Genomic DNA, 23,655 nt, shown 5'->3' on the forward strand with positions numbered 1-23,655 from the left:
CTTCAGGCTGTAATTGACTGCAAAGGATTTGCAACCAAGTATTAAAAAGTGAAAGTTTGATGGATGATTGTTAATCTGTCCCATTACTTTTGGTCCCTTAAAAAGTGGGAGGCACATATACAAACTGTTGTAATTCCTACACTGTTCACCTGATTTGGATGTAAATACCCTCAAATTAAAGCTGAAAGTCTGCAGTTAAAGTACCTCTTGTTCGTTTCATTTCAAATCCATTGTGGTTGTGTATAGAGCCAAAAAGATTAGAATTGTGTCGATGTCCCAATATTTATGGAACTGACTGTAGTTCGTTTAGGCAGGTTTGCCAGGTCTCCCCTTAGCCTGAACATACCCGATAAATGTTTTAGAGGCTCTTATATGCTTTCCCTTCACCTCTTTTTTTACCCCTCCCCTTCCTCCCCCCATTTTTTCTTAACCTTTTTTTCTCCATTTCATGGGATAGGGCTATGTATGTTTCTATGCCAATATGTATGTTAATGTATATTTTGATTATATTTGTTTTATTCTATGTAAATCAGATTTGTGGAGCCAGACTCATGGAATGAAGCCCTAAAGAAGCGGCCTGAGCTGCGAAACATGTCAGCAAGGTCCATATAATATGTTTGATGTTATGTCTGACAACCTATCGTGCATATATGATTTTATATACTCATGGGCTTCTGTTTGCCCTTTTTCCTTTTTGTGTATGTTAGTCTTTTATATTTGAATAAACGCTTTTTTAATTGATATATTTGCATATTTAATCACCAGGGAACCACCATTTAATGCCCAGTTATTCCACTTACCTCTATTTACCACTTACTATATAGGGCTGGTGTTCCTTTATGGTCATTAAGCTGTCTTAGCCTTTTTTCAGTGTCCTTGACTATATATCCATATTCCTGTCTTAGATATACATGCTCAGCATAAATCACTCAGAATGCACCACTTCCTCTGAAGAGTCTTCCCAGACGCTGGCATAAGTAATATTCTGGTGGTCCCTCAGATATTGGGTAGAAAAAGGGAACTCGCATAGTGTATTACCATAAAAACATTAAAATGTATTAAACATGTAAAACAATGGAGCCCTGAGGGCGACCCACACACTGCTAGGCTACTAAAATAGCTTACTTATATTGAACAATAGCAGTGGTTGTAGATCTAGGTGCCCTTGTTTTAACCCATTGTTCTCTACACACTATCCCGGTCTATATGTGTCTCCTGTGGCCACACGGCACCCTGTCTCCACTTTGGTGCTGATGGTTAAACGGGAGTCTATTGGTGATTGCTTGGTTTAATAAGTAGTAGCGGTCTTCAAACCCCTGAAGAAGCCATTATTTGCACAACATGTCAAGATCAGACACCACATTGCGAGCATCTACTTAACACATTATTGTAACTATATAACAGGCGTGTGTAATGTATTCCTTTTTAGAGTGTTACTAAACTCACAACAGTAAAATCTGTCTGTATATGCAGCATAGCATGCTTGTTATACTCACTGTGGAACTTAAGGGGTTAATCCTCTGCATTGTGTAAAAAGGCTGTTTTATCTTGTATGCACAGATCCTCCCCCTCCTGCACTGTCTATCTAGGGAAGGCCAGCTAACACAGGCAGGGTAGCCAACCTGCACATGCCCAGTTGTGTCTTCTATGCTGGAGAGAACATTTATTTGTTCTCAGAGTTAGCCAGGTCACACGATATTGACATCACACATGTGGGTGTGTATACAGGCTGCAGTGGAAATCTCCTTCCACCTGAACTCTCAGCACTGAAGAAACAGTGTGCAGTTTATCATGTAACTGTGGTATACAGATCAGCAAAAAAGGTATATAGTGGCAATATTTTAATGTAAAAAGAAGATTTATAAGCTGTGGGCACTGTGTGTGTGTGTGTGTGTGTGTGTGTGTGTGTGTGTGTGTGTGTGTGTGTGTGTGTGTGGGGGGATGAACTATTTTCATATTACTGGGTTTAGTAACACTTTAATGATCGTGTTTTAATTATGTATTTTAAAAAATGTAAATTTTATATTCTGGATTATCTTTTTCATAATTTTGGCACCTCTATAATCCCATCACATATCCATTCCTTATAATGTAATACACTATTCACAAACACAAAGAAGTCATAGTATATCATATCTCTCTGCTGATCACAAGCTGCACAGTTGGCTATTCCACACACCCCCTATCAGTGTGCCAGTAATCCAGCTCTCATCTAAACATCTCTGAGTCATGGTGACACCTCCAAGATAGTGTGTTGAGTGAATATGGATCGCCGTGTGGCTGTGCCCTGACGCAGCATTTTGTCCACTGATTTTTTTCGAAAGGCTAAGCCCCATGGCACGGTAACTAATACTTATATAACCCTCCCCCCTGGAATCTTAACTCTGCAAGTGCTGGTAGCAATCATCAGCGCTCACTGGGAGATACATCCACACAGTTGAACATCACACATGGAGGAAAAAGAGTAACAGCTGTATCCCTACCTCACTATCCATACTAAACAAAACTATAAAAGTATACGAACAACATACAACATAGCCCTATTAAGGTTTCCACTCAAAAAACAAAGAAAGCATTTCCAATATAGTAAATTTAAATCCCCTATATATATATATATAAATGACAATATATATTCAAAATGACTAACAAAAATACAGTATATCCCCAGCAATATAAAAAAATATTCCATATAAATTCATGCCCCCAAAAATTAAAATTACAAATAAATAATATAAATCAATAGATTAATTCACCCCACCCTGTTAGCTTGACTATAATAAATATTAAATTATGAGCATGTTAATAGCATAAGCTCCCCCAATAACTCTGACCCATCTACTTACCAGGAAGTCTCACCAATAAATGGACAGGATCTATATTCAAAAATCATTGATAAAACAGTAAATGTCGAGTTCCACATTGAGCCCTACCAGACTGAGAGACCTCAATGTATAGATCCATTTAATTTCCTTCCTGGAGAGGTCCCTGACAATGTCTGTCAGACCCCCTCCAGGAGGGAAACTGTGACAGACTCACCCGGGACAGAGGCTATTGGAGGGGACTGAAGGCAAGCCTCTTGCCCACCGATTATGGGCCCTGGCGTTTGGGGGAATGGTGCTCTCTGTGAGCTGTATGCCTGGGGACCCTGGGGTTGGTGTTAGTTTGGATTCATGTCCCCCCAAGACACAAGACTCTGGGAACCCTTTATATGCCATATTAGAATAGTGACTGATTCATACCGTTGGGACTCCTACTGTTAAATGCTAATGTCCTCAATTCCAGCTACCGGTCTGTTGTCTGCTATAATGTGTATATTGTAAATGAGTCTAGAGTGGCTCTAAGAGTCTTTTCACCCATTGTTGTTTGTGTTAATTAACTCTGTTACTGTGTGAAGCTCGGTGACCACAAGTCTGGGCAAAAGGTCATGTCTCAGTCACCTAGGCTGTATAAAGGATTAGATAATTAGCTCATGTTAATTAGGTTAGCTTTGAGTCATCCTGCTGTATAAATTTGTGTGAAATCTCAAATAAAGAGTTAGTCCTGATGTACTCCAAGACTGGTGTTGTCTAGTTCTTGGGGGTTCCTATAGCCAGATCCATTGGACTCGTGTTCCAGAACTTAGGAAGCGGTATACTGACGGAAGCACTCAAGCGGAGTAAGGGACGTTCCGTGACAGATACAACCTATCAATGCCCCAAAATTGGAGGCCAGATGGGTCTTTCCCATGCTTTTGTCTAAAGGGCAACAATACACTGTGTTGTCAATAACCTAATACAATATTTTGTATATGTTCAGAAATCTGCTTTTTTTAGGGCGTGTTTGGTTCGACCCACATAAATCAAGCCACAAGGGCACTGTAAATCATATACCATGTGAGTAGTATCACATGTAATAAATTCATTGATCTCACATTGCATATCATCATTAGATGAAGTAAAGACTTCATGCTATGAGGAAGGCTTTGGCCAAAACACGTTAGCATTTAAGATGTTGCACTGCTGTTAGCGCTGCAATAAAGGCTCATAAGAAGAAGCATTTGTGTTGCCAGCTTTTCTTTAATATATATATATGGATGTTTGTGAAACGTAACAGTCAGAGCACCAACACTCCGCTCATTATCTTTCTATGTTAAGGTGGAGCTTGGGTGAGTTTGTATATCATTACTGATCATCAGTGTCCTGATTATCAGTGCAGCTCCAACAGTGCCACAAGTGCTGCCAATCTGCCCATTAGTGCTGCCAATCAGTGCTTATCAGTGCCACCTCATCAGTGCCTCCTCATCAGTGTCCATCAGTGCAGCCTATCAGTGCCCATTAGTGCAGTCTATAAGTGCAGACCCTCAGTGTCCATAAGTGCACCCTATCGGTGCAGTCTCATCAGTGCACATCAGTGAAGGAGAAAAATTACTTATTTAGAAAATTTTATTACAGAAACTAAGAAAAATCTTTTTTTTTTTTTCAACATTTTTGGTTTTATTTGGTTTGTTTAGCAAAAAAATAAAAAAAAACACACTGGTGATTAAATACCACTAAAAGAAAGCTCTATCTGTCTAAACAAAATGATAAAAATTGTGCAATGCATATCTGTGCAATTGTCATTCAAAGTGTGACAGCGCTGAAATATGAAAGTTGGCTTGGGCAGAAAGGGGGTGAAAGTGCCCAGTAGGCAAGTGGTTAAAGAACTGGAGGCCAGACATATGTAGAGATCAGTCACAGAAAGGGGGAGATGCTTAGAAGTGTTCGCCTCCTAGGATTGGTAATATGGGATATATTGTTGGATGGTTGAAATATATTTGGTTTCTACTGCATATTATGACATACTGGTTATTACTATATTGATAGAATTTATTGCATTTTGCTGGCTTTATCATGCAGAGCACCAACAGCCCAGCACCAAAGAACAGATCCTTTGTTGGAAGTACATCTTGTGCTATCTGAGGGGCTTCTATTTCACCGTACAACCACCTTTGGGGCAACGTTGAGGCTCTTTTTGCAATAAACACCATCTCCTACCTAGCTGTCTTCACTTTTACAGTTTGTTGCATTCTTCATTATTTGGGCTTGTAACTCGGACAGAATGAACAGCTTTAGCCTAGACTTTAGCTTCCTTGAGGAAGGATTCACTGCCCAGGATATCCTGGAACAGAAAATCAATGAATCTTCCTTGTCTGTAAGTATCTCAAGTAATGTCGTACAGAAGCTTGGTTGCAGATGTAATGGCTGTTGAAATGTCTAACCTTAGCAAATGCCTTGGATTTTTCCAGGATGACAAGGATGCTTTTTATGTAGCTGATCTTGGTGACATTGTGAAGAAACATATCCGGTGGCTTAAAGCACTTCCACGTGTAACTCCATTTTATGCTGTTAAATGTAATGACAGCAAAGCCATTGTGACGACAATAGCCAATTTGGGGGCAGGATTTGATTGTGCCAGTAAGGTGTGTAATAGAACACAAGCCAAGATAATAATCTTTATACTGTTTTCTTTTATAAATGCCATATGTGTTCTAATATTTCCATTTCTCCTCAGGCTGAAATTCAGTTTGTCCAGAACATTGGTGTCCAACCAGAGAGAATCATTTATGCCAACCCATGTAAACAAATTTCAGAGATAAAATATGCAGCAAGCTGTGGTGTTGAGAAGATGACATTTGATAGCGAGGGGGAACTAATAAAAGTGGCCAAGAATCACCCCAATGCCAAGTAAGGAACTAAATGATAAAAATGCTTTATAAAACATTCTGCGTATACAGGTACCTGTATGATATAATACAAAAAAATGGCAACTCAATCTATGTAAAATCTAAAGTTTTGTCTTTAGCATGTGAAAAGTATAGAACCCATGCCACTACTTATTGTCTGTTTAGAGTTATTGCTTAAAGTATTAAGTTCACCTTTTCACAAAAAATGAATAAAAATGGGAACTAACACCATACATTTTCCACACCCCCAAGTCCCTGCTGCACTTACCTTTGCGGGTGATTAGTTGACAGTGCCCACACAACCAGTGTAGTTGTTTGGGGATATTAAATCTCCTACTCTTCCTCCCTCTAGCGATTCCAGGATGGATCATAATGATTTTGATTGGCCAATGCCGGCAGGTTAATGCTTTGACCAATTGGAGCCACTCTGGTCTGTCTCAGAATCCCTACAGAAGGGGAAGAAGAGGGGGGACCCCTATACCAGCTGTCTGGGCAGTGACAGCTTATCACCCACAAAGGTAAGTGCAGCAGGAAGCAGGGGGGTGTGAAGGGTGAAAGATGTTCATCTTTTAATTTTTTTTTAGAAGAGGTGAACTTACACTTTAACTCCTGTCCTGTGTAGACCATCAGGAAGTGAGAGGATATCTGATGTGAATACAGCTGTCACCAGAACACACTTCCCTACCCTGTCCAAAACTACAAACACGTTTGCTTTACAATGATTTTAATAAAATGGCAGCAGTTGCTTTGGGGATGTATACACTTATTTGGCACAGGCCTGATCTCCTATGATCCGCTAGAGCTGTTATGTTGGCAAATGTTTTGCTTGGAGAAATACTACTAAATGCCCGAAAAATTTATGTTGAACCAAAATCAGTCAATTTTACTTTATTCAAATCAAAAGCTTAAAGGTAGGATGTCTAACAGTTTTTCTGCGGCTATAATGGTAGAACTCAAGTTCTCTGCCTTTGTCTTTCAGACTTGTGCTGCGAATAGCCACAGATGACTCCAAGGCTATGTGTCAGCTAAGTGTGAAGTTTGGTGCCACTCTTAAAACAAGCAGGTTGCTTCTTGAGCGTGCTAAAGAATTGAACATTGATGTCATTGGCGTAAGGTATGGATATTACAGAAAGTCCCTCTTTATTTTAACCAAGCACAGGTAAAAAAAAAAAACTTAACCAAAAAGCTGTTAATATAAAATGGTAAGGTCCGAATAATAATTGAGGACATTTTATGGAGAAGGAATAAATATATTGTATTTGCCCATGGTGTAATAGTTTAACCACTTCAGCACCTGAAGGATTTGTCCCATTAATGACCAGGCCATTTTTTGCGACATGGCACAGCATCGCTTTAACTGACAATTGCGCGGTCATGCAATGCTGTACCTAAACAAAATTTACGTCCTTTGTTACCCACAAATAGAGCTTTCTTTTGGTGGTATTTGATCACCTCTGCGGTTTTATTATTTTTGCACTATAAACAAAAAAAAGACTGACAATTAGAAAAAGAAAAAATGTATTCATCAGTTTAGGCCGATATATATTCTTCTACATATTTTTGGTAATGGGCATATATTGATTGGTTTACGCAAAAGTTATCGCGTCTACAAACTACGGGATAGATTTAGGGACTTTTAATTTTTTTTATTGTTTTTACTGGTAATGGTGGCGAACTGATTTTTAGAGTGACTGCGACATTGCGTCCGACAACTCTGACCTCAAATGACCCCAGGTGACAATTTTTGGGGACCAGTGACATTATTACATTGATCAGTGCTATAAAAAATGCACTAATCAATGTAAAAATGACACTGGCAGGGAAGGGGTTAACACTAGGGGCAATCAAGGGGTTAACTGTGTTACCTAGATGTGTTCTAACTGTAGGGGGATGGGCTTACTGGAACATGACTGAGATCACTGTTCCCGATTACTGGGAACAGTAGATCTTCATGTCACTAGGCAGAATGGGGAATCACCTTGTTTACATAGGCAGTTCCCCGTTCTGCCTCTCCTCGGTGTGATTGCAGGTCGCTGGCGGACATCGATTCCACGGGCATGCTCCCGCGGCACGCGCACGCCCACTATCCTCCTTTCACGGACCTTTGTACAGGTACGTTAATTCGTGCAGGAGAGCTGACCTGCCACAGTATATCTGCGTGAGCTGGTCTGCTAGTGGTTAAAGCTCTCAAGAGTGATGGTCTGAAAAATGACTTATGTAGTCTGGAATCTGGATCAACACAATCTGTTTACTGAATAGCTAATAGCCTTTTTTCCAATAAACCTAGGCAGTTTTGACGAATCATTCATTAAGAAGTTGTTCAGATGGGTCTGGAGTATTATGAGTTCAAAGTCTTATGATATCCCTGTTTTTTATTTAGCTTTCATGTTGGCAGTGACAGCAGAGACCCACAACAGACGTTTGTACAAGCTATATCTGATGCTCGCTGTGTCTTTGATATGGGAGCTGAACTTGGCTTCAACATTCACTTACTTGATATTGGTGGCGGCTTTCCTGGATCCAAGAATTCCAGGCTGAACTTCGAGGAGGTAAAAAATGCTCTTTTTTGTGATTCTTAGCTAGGGGCAACATGGACCGATATAATGACAGCTAAATAGCTAAGTATATGTTTAGAACTTAGAAATTTCTAACGGATTACGGGGTTTGCTAAAGTAATTAAAAAATACATACATATAAACCATCTCCTTCTTTTGTTCCATATACTGTATGTTGTAATTCTGTGGTCTGCACTACTACCTAACCTCATAAGTGAAATAGGGAGAATTGTATTCTCATTCAGCCTTTTTGAGCCCTTTTCACACTTCCGCGAATTCACACGATTTGATGCGATTTTGCAGCAATTTCAGGGAATGCCTGTGTAAACTTGAGGTCCATGGACCTCAACTCGCATCAAAGCCGGTGCGACTTGAAGTCGCACAGATATGAATGGTTATCATTGGGAATCATGGGGTATGACTTTTCATGCGACTCTGATGTCCAAAGTCGCAAGAAAAGACGCACAAGTGTGAAAGGCGCCTAACACTTTACGGTGCGTCCTTATTAAACTCAAAACATAAGCACATAGGGAACACCTAAAGTGCAAAAGTTGAGCATGTAAGCTGGTTAACCAAAGGATTCCATCTTATGTGTTTGTGACTTGGGATTAGGGCCATAGATCCAGTGTAACTGGAAATATAATTCACATACACTCCAATATTAAGAAAAGAAGTGAGCTGAAGCAGTGGCCTAGCGTGAGTCGTCAGTGCCCGGGGCAAGGCAAGCAATTTGCGCCCCTTAATCTGTGGACTTTTAGCATCCCCGGAGTCCCTTCCACTAGTACAGTATTGAACCCCTTATGGTACATTTTAGGATTATTCATACATATGCTGTATATGTGGTCTTTGTAGTTTAATATATATCTTATATACAGTATTTATTATTATTTAACCACTTCCATACCGGGCCTATTCTGGCACTCCTCTCCTACATGTAAAAATCATAATTTTTGTGCTAGAAAATTACTCAGAACCAACTTTTTATCTCACACGGTATTTGCGCAACAATTTTTCAAACGCGTTTTTTTTTGGTTTCATGATTTAAAAAAAACAAAACAGTAAAGTTCGCCCATTTTTTTTGTATTATGTGAAAGATGATGTTATGCCGAGCAAATAGAAACTCAACATGTCATGCTTTAAAATTGCGCACACTCACGGAATGACGCCAAACTTCAGTACTTAAAAATCTCCATAGGCGACGCTTTAAAATTTTTTACAAGTTACATGTTTAGAGTTACAGAGGAAGTCTAGTGCTAGAATTGTTGCTTGCGCTCTAATGCACGCGTTGATACCACACATGTGTGGTTTGAACAGCGTTTACATATGTGGGCGGGACTAACGTGTGCGTTCGCTTCTGAGCGCAAGCTACCGGGGACAGGGGCATTTTAAATGTTTTTTTTTTTTTGAATTTTTATTGTACTTTATTTTTTTTTATTTTACTTTCATTTACATTTTTGTAATCACTTTTATTCCTATTACAAGGAATGTAAACATCCCTTGTAATAGGAATCTTTCGTGACAGGTCCTCTTTATGGAGAGATGCGGGGTCAGTAAGACCGCGCATCTCTCCTCCAGGCTGGAAAACATGAGATCGTAAAAAAAAGTCCACGATCTCATGCTTGCCAGCCGTGATCGCGGCTTTGTTTACATCCGCGGCCCGGACATGATGGCATAATGTCGCGCCCAGGCCTCCGACGTTCATAGAGATGACTGGTGACCATCTGGTCACCGGAAATCTCTATGGTCATCATCCAGCGGTGGCCGATTCTTTCTCCGGGTCCCCAATGACAAAGGAGAGCCCGGAGAAGCACCGTATGGCAGCGGGGGGGGGGATGTCTGTCCCCTCCCATCGCCTGTATGAACGATCAAAAGGCGGAACTGCCGCTATGATCATTCTTATGGTGCACAGAATCGCCGGCTGAAAACAAGGATATCTGAGTGATGCCTGTAGCTGCAGGCATCATTCAGATATTCCCACTGAAAGTCAAAGATGGCATATTACGTCCTTGGGCGGGAAGTGGTTAAGGAATATACTAATGGAAGAATAAATATTATACTGGCGGTCCTTACCAAAGAATGTAGGCCCAGGGACTGTCATGCCTGTTTTGCTGCTGCATATATGCTGGGGTCTGCCCACTGGCCGTCCTTCAGTGCACCCATTTTTATTTTAACACTCTTACAACTTAATATATGAAAATGAAATGTGCATTCCAAGTCATCCGTGCTTTCAAGATTTAACAGTAAGGAATTATATTTTGGCCAAAGAACAGCAAAGAGACAGCCCCAAATATTCAGCAGAGAGACAGCCCAATCCAATAAAGAGACATCCCCATATAGCAAGGAGACATCCCCATATGGCAAAGAGATAGACAGGCTGAAACCTGGACACCTTACTCAAAACCTGCACTGTCTGGGTGAATCTCGAACAGGTGGCAACACTAGGTGTCACTCATGCCCTTCATAATACAATGGGTCCCCATAGAGACCCCCATTAGATCATTATAGAGTTTTCTAAGGGGGGTGGGGGGTGCTGATATAAGGGCACTCTGATCTAATGGGGTCTCTAAGGGGGGGTTCTGATATAGGGGGGCTGTGATCTAATGTGGGGAGGGGTCTCTAAAGGGGAGTGATAATATAAAGGGACTCTAGGGGGGGGGTTGCTGACTGCTGATTTAATGGTTGGTCACCAACCATTAGATCAGCAGTCAGCACTCAACCTTAGAGAGCCCCCATTCGCTCAGAGTCACCTTATATCAGTGCCCCCCCTTACAGAACCAATTCGGTCAGAGTCCTTTTACATTAGCACCCCCACCCTTTAAAGACCTCCATTAAATCCCACTTACAAAATCAATTAGGTCGGGTCCTCATATCAGCGCCCCCTTCCCCTGAAGTCCCCATTTAGCCTGCCTTACCGGCGGGAGCCGCTACGACCTAGGAAATGTGGTAGCTGGATTTTGGGGGCAGAGGTGGGAAGGTGGAGCAGCTCTACTGTAGCATTCTTTTCCTCCCACTGTGCTGGGGGGGGGGGGGGAGTCCGAGAGAATGCAGAATTAGAGTACAGGCAGGCGTTGCTCTACTGGACCAACACAGGATTGTAATCCCGACTGGTGCCTCAGTGCACCGAGAGCAGAGCACTCAGGGCTTGTTTCAGCACTGGGACAGGATGGTTGGACTGGAGATATTGGTGTCCAGGTTTTCGGTGGGCTGAAACCAGCACAACTGGGACGGGGTGGGACTAATTTCGGTGCCCCTCTAAATGTTGCACCCAGAGTGACTGCACCGGCTGCCCCCCCCCATGCTATGCCACTGAGCTGGAGTGAGCAGTCTATTTTGTGCCATCAAGTAGACTGCTTCCTACCTTCCTGACTAGCTTAGGTTTGCAATGAACACAACATATTTTGCCATGATGGACCTTAAAGTTGCAACCAATTGTAATATGGAAAATGATGATTAAGCCTTTTATGTATGCACATTGGTTGCTTTTTCAATGTGGATGGCGCCATTTAACGCCTAATCTTCTAGCTCCTCATCCTGTCAGTAGAAATAGGGCATCAACTTTCTAATTTCAAATTCATGTAGCAAATCAAAGGAGAAGGCCTTCAAAAAAATACAAGGTTACATAGTTACATAGTTACATAGTAGGTGAGGTTGAAAAAAGACACAAGTCCATCAAGTCCAACCTATGTGTGTGATTATGTGTCAGTATTACATTGTATATCCCTGTATGTTGCGGTCATTCAGGTGATTATCTAATAGTTTCTTGAAGCTATCAATGCTCCCCGCTGAGACCACCGCCTGTGGAAGGGAATTCCACATCCTTGCCGCTCTTACAGTAAAGAACCCTCTACGTAGTTTAAGGTTAAACCTCTTTTCTTCTAATTGTAATGAGTGGCCACGAGTCTTATTAAACTCTCTTCTGCGAAAAAGTTTTATCCCTATTGTGGGGTCACCAGTACAGTATTTGTAAATTGAAATCATATCCCCTCTCAAGCGTCTCTTCTCCAGAGAGAATACGTTCAGTGCTCGCAACCTTTCCTCATAACTAAGATCCTCCAGACCCTTTATTAGCTTTGTTGCCCTTCTTTGTACTCGCTCCATTTCCAGTACATCCTTCCTGAGGACTGGTGCCCAGAACTGGACAGCATACTCCAGGTGCGGCCGGATCAGAGCCTTGTAGAGTGGGAGAATTACTGTTTTATCTCTTGCGTTGATCCCCCTTTTAATGCATGCCAATATTCTGTTTGCTTTGTTAGCAGCAGCTTGGCATTGCATGCCATTACTGAGCTTATCATCTACTAGGACCTCCAGGTCCTTCTCCATCCTAGATTCCCCCCAGAGGTTCTCCCCCCCAGTGTATAGATTGCATTCATATTTTTGCCACCCAAATGCATTATTTTACATTTTTCTATATTGAACCTCATTTGCCATGTAGTCGCCCACCCCATTAATTTGTTCAGGTCTTTTTGCAAGGTTTCCACATCCTGCGGAGAAATTATTGCCCTGCTTAGCTTAGTATCGTCTGCAAATACAGAGATTGAACTGTTTATCCCATCCTCCAGGTCGTTTATAAACAAATTAAATAGGATTGGTCCCAGCACAGAACCCTGGGGAACCCCACTACCCACCCCTGACCATTCTGAGTACTCCCCATTTATCACCACCCTCTGAACTCGCCCTTGTAGCCAGTTTTCAATCCATGTACTCACCCTATGGTCCATGCCAACGGACCTTATTTTGTACAGTAAACGTTTATGGGGAACTGTGTCAAATGCTTTTGCAAAATCCAGATATACCACGTCTACGGGCCTTCCTTTATCTAGATGGCAACTCATCTCCTCATAGAAGGTTAATAGATTGGTTTGGCAAGAACGATTCTTCATGAATTCATACTGATTACTGCTAATGATACCGTTCTTATTACTAAAATCTTGTATATAGTCCCTTATCATCCCCTCCAAGAGTTTACATACTATTGATGTTAGGCTAACTGGTCTGTAATTCCCAGGGATGTATTTTGGGCCCTTTTTAAATATTGGTGCTACATTGACTTTTCTCCAATCAGCTGGTACCATTCCAGTCAGTAGACTGTCAGTAAAAATTAGGAACAATGGTCTGGCAATCACTTGACTGAGTTCCCTAAGTACCCTCGGATGCAAGCCATCCGGTCCCGGTGATTTATTAATGTTAAGTTTCTCAAGTCTAATTTTAATTCTGTCCTCTGTTAACCATGGAGGTGCTTCCTGTGTTGTGTCATGAGGATAAACATCAGCATTGAGGGTTGAGGGATCATCATCAGAATTCAGACTTTATAAAGAATGCAACAAGAAATGTAAGGGTGCAATTAGGGCAGCTAAGATAGAACACAAAATGCACATAGCGGAGGAGAGCAAAAAAAATTCCAAGAAATTCTTTAAGTATGTAAACAGTAAAAAAGGGAGGACTGACCATATTGGCCCCATAAAGAATGAGGAAGGACATCTGGTTACAAAGGATGGGGAGGTGGCGAAGGTATTGAATTTATTCTTCTGTAGCAAATCAAAGTAAAATCAAATAATGTAGAAAAATGTAAAATAATGCATTTGGGTAGCAAAAATATGAATGCAATCTGTACATTGGGGGGGAATCTAGGATGGAAAAGGACCTGGGGGTCCTAGTAGATGATAGGCTCAGTAATAGCATGCAATGCCAAGCTGCTGCTAACAAAGCAAACAGAATATTGGCATGCATTAAAAAGGAGATCAACTCCAGAGATAAAACGATAATTCTCCCGCTCTACAAGACTCTGATCCGGCCGCACCTAGCGTAAGCTGTCCAGTTCTGGGCACTAGTCCTCAGGAAGGATGTACTGGAAATGGAGCGAGTACAAAGAAGGGCAACAAAGCTATTAAAGCAGGCATGTCCAAAGTTCGGCCCGCGGGCCAATCGCAACCCGCCTTCCGGTTTTGAACGGCCCGCCTGGTTATTTGGACATATATCTTTTGTGGCCCCCAACAATCTCCCAGTGCCAGGGCCACAAAAGATATATAAGCTGGCTGCCTTGGAGGGGACAGAGAGGAGGCGGGAAGAGTGCTGCACACCCAGGAGAAATTACGGCCTCTGTAATAGGAAGTCCGTCTCCTGCGCTGCCATTGGACGACTGTTCTGTCCATCAAAGGAGGCGGGACTTTGTATTATAGAGGCCGCAGAGAAAACAGGAGTTTTTCCTGTATGTAATCTTTTGGTGCTTGTCCCGCCCCCCTCCCTGTCCTCTCCAAGGCTGCAGATGGATGGGCATCAATCAGGCTGCACTGATGGCAATGGTGGCTGCTGCATTCCTGGCAATGGTGTTTGCTGCATTCCTGGCAATGGTGTTTGCTGCATTCCTGGCAATGGTGTTTGCTGCATTCCTGGCAAGGGTGGTTGCTGCATTCCTGGCAAGGGTGGATGCTGCGTTCATGGCAATGGTGGGTGCTGCGTTCATGGCAATGGTGGGTGCTGCATTCCTGGCAATGTGGGTGCTGCATTTATGACAATGTTGGGTGCTGCATTCATGGCAATGGTGGGTGCTGCATTCATGGCAATGGTGGGTGCTGCATTCCTGGCAATGGTGGGTTCTGCATTCCTGGCAATGGTGGGTTCTGCATTCCTGGCAATGGTGGGTGCTGCATTCCTGGCAATGGTGGGTGCTGCATTCCTGGCAATGGTGGGTGCTGCATTCCTGGGAAGGGTGGTTGCTGCATTCCTGGCAATGGTGGGTGCTGCATTCCTGGCAATGGTGGGTGCTGCATTCCTGGCAATGGGGGTGCTGCATTCATGGCAATGGTGGGACTGCATTCATGGCAATGGGGGTGCTGCAATCATGGCATTTGTGAGGCTGCAGATGGGCACTGACCCTTTTTTTGCATTTTTTTTCCCTGAAACTTCCCTCTTAAAGTGAAGGTGCGTGTTATACGCCAATAAATATGGTATATCCAAAGAACACGCCCGAGCTCATCTCTTTACTCACAGCCGCAAAGGCAAGAGAATTCTTGTTGGGCAGTGTATTAGTGCTCGAACGAACATGCTTAGACCGAATTTTAATGGTTCAAAGAATGTCAGGCAAAATGGTTGTCCCTCTCGCATGTTCACTTCATCAAATCTGGCCCTCTTTGAAAAAAGTTTGGACACCCCTGTAATAAAGGGTCTGGAGGATATTAGTTATGAGGAAGGGTTGCAAGCACTGAACTTATTCTCTCTGGAGGAGAGACGCTTGAGAGGGGATATGATCTCAATTTATAAATACCGTACTGGTGACCCCACAATAGGGATAAAACTTTTTCGCAGAAGGGAGTTTACCAAGACACGTGGCCACTCATTAAAATTTGAAGAAAAGAGGTTTACCCTATATACTCGAGTATAAGTCGAGATTTTCAGCCTTTTTTTTAGGTTGAAAGTGCCCCCCTCCACTTATACTCGAGTCACCGCCGTCTGCCTACATGATCAGCGTGTCATGCAGGCAGACGGCGGCCAGCGTGTGATAATGAAGTTCGGAGGCTAGTCCAGCTTTCAAAAGCCACGCCTCCTCCTCGTCTGTGATAGCTGAACACTCCATTTCCCAGCAGTCAGTGTACAGCCTATCACGGACATTCTCTCATCCTCGTCCGTGGTATGAGAATGAGAGAATGTCCAAGATAGGCAGACCGCTGACTACTGAGTGTTCTGCCTATCGCAGACGAGGAGGAGGCACGGCTTTTGAACAGTGGAATGGCTGCTGAACTGTATTATCACACGCTGATCGGATGATGGAGATCGCCACAGGGAGGATGGAGATCGCCACACAGAGGTTGCACAGGACACAGGTAGGCTGCACAGGGACACAGGACACAGGACACATACACATGTACAGGACACATGCACATACACAGGGACACAAGGACACGTGCACATGTACAGGACACAGGGCACATGCACATGTACAGGACACAGGGACACAGGACACATGCACATGTACAGGACACAGGGCACATGCACATGTACAGGACACAGGGACACAGGACACATGCACATGTACAGGACACAGGACAGAGGACACAGGACACAAGTACAGGACACATGCACATGTACAGGACACAGGACACATGTACAGGACACAGGACACATGTACAGGACACATGCACATGTACAGGACACATGTACAGGACACAGGACACATGCACATGTACAGGACACAGGATACATGTACAGGACACAGGACACATGTACAGGACACAGGACACATGCACATGTACAGGACACAGGGCACATGCACATGCACAGGATACAGGTAGGCTGCACAGGACACATGCACAGGACACAGGGAGGCATGCAGCTGCAGATGGGCATTGTTTACCCTCTGTTTCCACTTACAGTAGCTGCTGCATTTCTCACCCTCGTCTTATACTCGGGTCAATAAGTTTTTCCCATTTTTTTGTGGTAAATTAGGGGCCTCGATTTATACTCGGGTCGAATTATACTCGAGTATATACGGTAACCTTAAACTACATAGAGGGTTCTTTACTGTAGAAGCGGCAAGGATGTGGAATTCCCTTCCACAGGCGGGGGTCTCAGAGAGGAACATCGATAGTTTAAAAAAAATATTAGATAAGCACCTGAATGACCACAACATACAGGGATATACAATGTAATACTGACATATAATCACACACACATAGGTTTGACTTGATGGACTTGTGTCTTTTTTCAACCTCACCTAATATGTAACTATGCGTAAATCCTTGTGTAAACCAAATGACCTTTGGAAAGAGTCAACTAGAGAGGTTTCTGCATTTTGCTAGTAGTTTTTAACATGTTGAAGAAAATGCTTTCATAACAGTATGGTTACATTTACATTAAATTGCCCTCTAAGCAACTTAGAGTTATAAAAGATACATTTTTTTGGTATACAACTACTGGGACATTTTTTACCTTAATGCAGGGACTGCATTAAGGTAAAAATTGTCTAGCTTTCAACTACACCTTGTTTAAATGTATAAAAGCAATGCTCATTTTCTTTAATTCTCTTTAGGTGATATCAGTGATAAATCTAACCTTGGATAAATATTTCCCTGCTAACTCAGGTGTGCAAATCATTGCAGAGCCTGGAAGATACTATGTGGCATCTGCGTTTACACTGGCTGTCAATGTTATCGCTAAGAAAGTCATGCTGACTGAACAGACGGGCTCTCATGGTATGTGGTGCACATGGATACAACTTGCTGGTGTCACCCTGAGCATGCTTTAAGGCTAGATTCACACATGTCTGATGCAAATTTCCCCTCAGTTTTCACTGTGAATTTCAGAAATGTTTAGCAGTTCAGCTCTGATTTAAATGCGGTTCAGATGCAAATTCTTGGAGCCAGCCGCCACCAGCATCTTTAAAATGAGTTGTTTAGTAAGGAGCAGGCTGAGAAGACGGCCGTCGAGTCCTTAACAACGAATGACTCATCAGCTATCAGCGGGCTTCCCCGCTGACAACTGAATGTAAAAAGAAACCTTGCTAGAATAAAAAAGTGTGAAAAAACAGCATGGGGCTTCCCCCCCATCCATACCAGGCCCTTTTGGGTCTGGTACAAATTTTAAGGGGAACCCCACACCAAAAATGTAAAATGGAGTGGGGTCCCCTCAAATCCATACCAGAAAGGGTCTGGTATGGATTTTAAGGGGGGGTCATGCCAATTTTTTTTTTTTTTAAATGGCGTGGGGCCTCCCCCAAAATCCATACCAGACCCTTACCCAAGCATGAAGCCTGGCATGCCAGGAAAGGGGGGGACAAGCAACCACCCCCCCCCCCCCCGAACCATACCAGGCCACATACCCTCAACATAAGGTGGGTGCTTTGGGGCAGGGGGGTTGATAACTGAATGTAAAAAGAAACATTGTCAGCAGTGAAAAAAACAGCATGGGGTTTCCCCGCATCCATACCAGGCCCTTTTGGGTTTGGTACAGATTTTAAGGGGAACCCCACACCAAAATTTAAAATGAAGTGGGGTCCCCCCAGATCCATACCAGATCCTTAGGTTGTTTTTATTATTATTATTTTTGTTTTTTTATTGTCAAAGGTATTGTCAAAAGCTGTCTCTGTGTATTTATTTCTGTAGCAAGGTCCCAGGCCTCCTTTGATCTAATGGGAACCACCAGGGCCAGGGACAGCTGACATCCTTCTGTATGTAGTGGGTTGGGAGGCATGGTGGGTGTATAGTTGCTAAAGTTATTGAGCGCCAAACACTTCTTGGATGCAAAAGAAAGTTTATTTCTCTTAACAAACCTTTTTTTTTTTGGGGGGGGACAGAGGGTTAGTGCCAGGACACCATTAGGTAGTTGCAAGTTCAATTGTCAGACTCCGAAACTTCAACAGGAGGACAGCCATGCAGGAAAAAGGGATCCATCAACATGCCACATCTGCATGTGTAGGAATGCTGTCTCCTATGGTAACAGTCTTTAACAGTTCCAAACACAAGGCTTAACAGTTCCTTCACTTTCACTACAATCACTCCTTGTAGTTCTTCAGCACCCTGGGCTCCCGGTCTCTCACTAGAACCACTGATTCACTGCCACTGAATCCCTGGAGCATCTACAATTTTCGCGGTGGTATCTTCCTCAAGCGTCACCCCAGCTTCTCTGCTGGGTCCCTAGCACTCTAGATACCTCTTAAGCATCACCCATGTTGGCCTGCTCAGTCCCTAGCTCGACACAAAAGGCTGCTCTGTAAACGTCACCTCTGCTGACTGGGTCCCTGGCTTGATTCCCACTGAAGTTTCCCAATTCTTCACCATAACTCCTGGTTGGACTGCAAGCCACAGTCCCAACCCTGCACTACTCTCTTGCTTCTGGATAGGCCCTCAGACAGCCTAGCAGCCAGATGTATCCTGGATAGGCCCCATCTCCGGCCTAGCAACCCGGGCAATACAACACATGTCCACCCAGACAGGCGTCCAGGTGGCACAGAACACAGATCATCTGACCTCACCCAAATATTTAGGCTCTCCCAGCAGGCCAGGGGATTCAAGAAAACCTCTGCTCATTGGCTGAGATACCCCATATACCCATAACCTGACCTTGCGTTGCCCTTCTCGTATCTAGTACCGCAAAGTACCAGGCCACTTAGTGGTAGAAGAGAAAAGTGCAACAAGGCCAAACTTAGGGAGAAATAAATTGATCTTTAGCAATCAACCAGGATAACTACTCCTGGCAAGTAAATTTGTGAGGCGCAACCCTGCCTAAACTCCAGGGTGCTACACTTCTTTTGCCACTTTTTTTGACATATTTATTTACACTTTTTTTTCACATGGGGGGGGGGGGGGCAGAGATCTGGTGGCCCCCTTGTTAGACCCCTTTCACACTGGAAGCGTTTTTCCGGCGCTTTAGCACTAAAAATAGAGCCTGTAAAGCGCTTGAAAAATACCTCATCTGCAATCCCAGTGTGAAAGCCCAGTGCTTTCACACTGGGGAGCTGCGCTGGCAAGACGTCAAAAAAAGTCGTGCAAGCAGCTTCTTTGAGGCGCTTTAGGAGCGGTGTATACACCACTCCTAAAGTGCCCCTGCCCATTGAAATCAATGAGCAACGCCGCCGAAGCTCCTGCAAACTGCTGCTGCAGCACCGCTTTTTGGGCGCTTTAACCCTTTATTTGGCCGCTAGCGGGCTTCCAGATTCCGATAAGCCCCCTGCCCTCAGATTCCCACAACCACCAGCCAGGGTTGTGTCCCCATCAGAATTGGGATAAGGTGCTTTAGGGTAGGTGGGGGGGCAGGATGTGGCCTGGTATGGTTCAGGAGGGGGGGTGCTCGTTCATCCCACCCTTTTATTGGCTGCCAGGCTGCATACTTATATAAGGGTCTGGTATAGATTTTAGGGGGACCATGCTTTTTTTTTTTAATTTGGCGTGGTGTTTCCTTAAAAATCAGTACCAAACTCAAAAGAGCCTGGTATGGATTGAAGGGGACCCACATGCTGTGTTTTTTTCCACCTCAAATTCGTGTTCAAAACTGATCATATGTGCAATTCAAATGCTTGCCCATAGAAGGACTCTTTTTACATTTGCAGCAAATTCCCACTGCTGCTGCACCACATATATGTAAACTGGCTCCATAGAAAGCCGGTTTGATTCACGTGTCATGCAAATCGGATGCGGTTCAAAACGCATCCAATTCGCATATATGTGAGCAAAGCCTAAGTCTTACTTGCTTTCTCCCATGCACTTGTTAACAGATTCATTTTTTTCTTCTTAGATGAAGATGATGCTTCCAAAAAAACACTCATGTACTATGTAAATGATGGAATCCATGGCTCCTTCAACTTAATCACAAGATTTAGGATGGAAATGGGCATAGTCAGAAAAAAGGTACGCCTAAAGCACGACAACCCATTCCTCAAAAGGGAGATCTAGAAGTTATATTCTAGTGTTTTTGAAAGTTTTTCCCTGAACATTTATGTACAGATGCACCAAACATTCTTTTTAAGAGCAGACTGTCAGGCTTTAGAGTTGGGGATCTGAGCTCACGCTGTTGTCTTACCACATGGTCTCCTATGTTATGAGTGTTTGTGGTCTAAACAGGCAGCAGCTGCTAGGCTTCTGGCAGCCTATGACCTATGACTTAGGCTGATGTCCAGTTAAATGTAAAACTAAACATGAGAGAGGAAATACAATTGGATATTCAGATTCCTGCATAAGCCCAGGTTATATAAGCTTATTTATATAAGCTTATTTATTTTTCATTGCAGAAATCCAAACCAGATGAGAAACTCTACTCTAGCAGCATTTGGGGACCAACTTGTGATTCGGATGATCGCATTATTGAACAATGTGACCTACCAGAGCTGGAGGTGGGGGACTGGATACTGTTTGAGAACATGGGTGCCTACACCGTGGTTGCATCTTCTACATTCAATGGATTTCCGCGACCAACTCTCCATTTTGTCATGTCAAGACCACACTGGTAAGAAAAGTCATGCTCCAAAGAGACTATTAAATGAAAGCTGGCACGGGAAGTATAAATCTGAAAATGTCTTTTCTATTCTCATAGGCAATTAATGCATACTATCCAAGAACATGGTACTTTTCCTGAGGTGCCGGAGCTGAATGATGTCCATGTTTCCTGTGTCTCAAAGAATAGAATGGAGCTGAATTCCATTGCTTGTATTGTGTAGATGCCATTGTCTGATCTATTTAATGTTAGTAGCACAAAATGATCGATGCTGCTCCAGGTTGGTTCACCATCATATACCTTACACACTTTCTTTCAATACAGGTGCCAGCCCACCTCACACAACATCCTGGATTTGATTAAGCACTTACCCTAGGTTCACACCTATGCGTTTTTTAGTCCATTTAACATGGTTTCTTATGGTTCAAGTTCACATCTATGCAATTTGTGGACGGTGCATTTTTAGAAAGGTTTGGGGAATTTTTTTCCTCGTTTTGTGTGTAATAGACTTCAAAGGAACCACACCAGAAACACAAGTATTGTGTTTGTGATGCGATTTTTGATGTGTTTTGCGTTTTTAATTTTAACACTGTATATAGCTGGTCGCTAATGGGGATGGGGCCGATGTTCGAGTTGAACATAAGTTTGAGTCGAACATTGGGTGTTCGCCTGTTCGCCGAATAGCGAACAATTTGGGGTGTTCGCAGCAAATTCGAAGGCCGCGGAACACCCTTTAAAAGTGTATGGGAGAAATCAAAACTGCTAATTTTAAAGGCTTATTTGCATGGTATTGTCATAAAAAGTGTTTGGGAACCCGGGTCCTGCCCCAGGGGTCATGTATCAATGCAAATAAAAGTTTTAAAAACGGCCGTTTTTGCAGGAGCAGTGATTTTAATAATGCTTAAAGTGAAACAATAAAAGTGAAATATTCTTTTTAAATTTCGTACCTGGGGGGTGTGTATAGTATGCCTGTAAAGTGGCGCATGTTTCCCGTGTTTACAACAGTCCCTGCACTAAATGACATTTCTAAAGGAAAAAAGTCATTAAAATGTACTCGCGGCTATAATGAATTGTCGGTCCCGGCACTTCACATGAAAGTCATTGAAAAAAACAGCATGGGATTCCCCCACAGTCCATTACCAGGGCCTTTGGGTCTGGTATGAATATTAAGGGGAACCCCAAACCAAAATTTCAAAAAAAAAATTACGTGGGGGTCCCCCCAAATTCCATACCAGGCCCTTCAGGTCTAGTATGGATATTAAGGGGAACCCCGCGCCAAAATTAAAAAAAAAATGGCATTGGGGTCCCCCTCAAAATCCATACCAGACCCTTCAGGTCTGTTATGGATTTTATGGGGAACCCCGTGCCAAAATTTTTAAAAAAATGGCATGGGGGTCCCCCCAAAAATCCATACCAGACCCTTATCCAAGCACGCAACCTGGCAGGCCGCAGGAAAAGAGGGGGGGATGAGGGAATGCCCCCCCTCCTGAACCGTACCAGGCCACATGCCCTCAACATGGGGAGGGTGCTTTGGGGTAGCTCCCCAAAGCACCGTGTCCCCATGTTGATGGGGACAAGGGCCTCATCCCCACAACCTTTGCCCGGTGGTTGTGGGGGTCTGCTTGGAATCTGGAAGCCCCCTTTAACATGGGGACCCCCAGATCCCGGCCACCCCCTGTGTGAAATGGTAACGGGGTACCCCCTTAAATTTTTCACTCTTTGTTATATTGCAGCCATTTGCTAAAATCATTTTTTTTCCTCATTAATGTACACACAGCACCCCATATTGAAAGAAAAACACAGAATTGTTGACATTTTTGCAGATTTATTTAAAAAGAAAAACTGAAATATCACATGGTCCTAAGTATTCAGACCCTTTGCTAAGTATTTAGTAGAAGCACCCTTTTGATCTAATACAGTCATGAGTCTTTTTGGGAAAGATGCAACAAGTTTTTCACACCTGGATTTGGGGATCCTCTGCCATTCCTCTTTGCAGATCCTCTCCAGTTCTGTCAGGTTGGATGGTAAACGTTGGTGGACAGCCATTTTTAGGTCTCTCCAGAGATGCTCAATTGGGTTTAAGTCAGGGCTCTGGCTGGGACATTCAAGAACAGTCGAAGCCACTCCTTTGTTATTTTAGCTGTGTGTTTAGGGTCATTGTCTTGTTGGAAGGTAAACCTTCGGCCCAGTCTGAGGTCCTAAGCATTCTGGAGAAGGTTTTCGTCCAGGATATCCCTGTACTTGGCCGCATACATCTTTCCTTCAATTGCAACCAGTGGTCCTGTCCCTGCAGCTGAAAAACACCCCCACAGCATGATGCTGCCACCACCATGCTTCACTGTTGGGACTGTATTGGACAGGTGATGAGCAGTGCCTGGTTTTCTCCACACATACCACTTAGAATTATGGTGAAAAAGTTCTATCTTGGTCTCATCAGACCAGAGAATCTTATTTCTCACCATCTTGGAGTCTTTTCAGGTG

General features: G+C 43.2%; 1 protein-coding gene across 2 annotated transcripts in view; it reads left to right on the forward strand.

Annotated features, from left to right (window-relative positions):
* The window catches only part of LOC141139369 (ornithine decarboxylase 1-like), a 35,775-nt gene extending 12,872 nt beyond the window's left edge, over positions 1 to 22,903 (forward strand). Inside the window, exons 2-11 of one of the 2 annotated variants that reach the window (XM_073625388.1) lie at positions 534 to 602; positions 4,875 to 5,169; positions 5,264 to 5,437; positions 5,530 to 5,702; positions 6,681 to 6,815; positions 8,082 to 8,250; positions 17,279 to 17,441; positions 20,479 to 20,591; positions 20,972 to 21,186; positions 21,274 to 22,903. In XM_073625388.1, the coding sequence (XP_073481489.1) occupies positions 5,077 to 5,169; positions 5,264 to 5,437; positions 5,530 to 5,702; positions 6,681 to 6,815; positions 8,082 to 8,250; positions 17,279 to 17,441; positions 20,479 to 20,591; positions 20,972 to 21,186; positions 21,274 to 21,397 (1,359 nt within the window). In that variant the 5' untranslated portion in view covers positions 534 to 602; positions 4,875 to 5,076 and the 3' untranslated portion in view covers positions 21,398 to 22,903. The remainder of the gene's footprint in view (positions 1 to 533; positions 603 to 4,874; positions 5,170 to 5,263; positions 5,438 to 5,529; positions 5,703 to 6,680; positions 6,816 to 8,081; positions 8,251 to 17,278; positions 17,442 to 20,478; positions 20,592 to 20,971; positions 21,187 to 21,273) is intronic. The other variant, XM_073625389.1, reaches the window with a different exon arrangement.
* Positions 22,904 to 23,655: the final 752 nt, after the last annotated feature.

The sequence above is a fragment of the Aquarana catesbeiana genome, linkage group LG04 (assembly GCF_042186555.1).
Source record: "Aquarana catesbeiana isolate 2022-GZ linkage group LG04, ASM4218655v1, whole genome shotgun sequence".
Taxonomy (NCBI): Eukaryota; Metazoa; Chordata; class Amphibia; order Anura; family Ranidae; genus Aquarana; species Aquarana catesbeiana.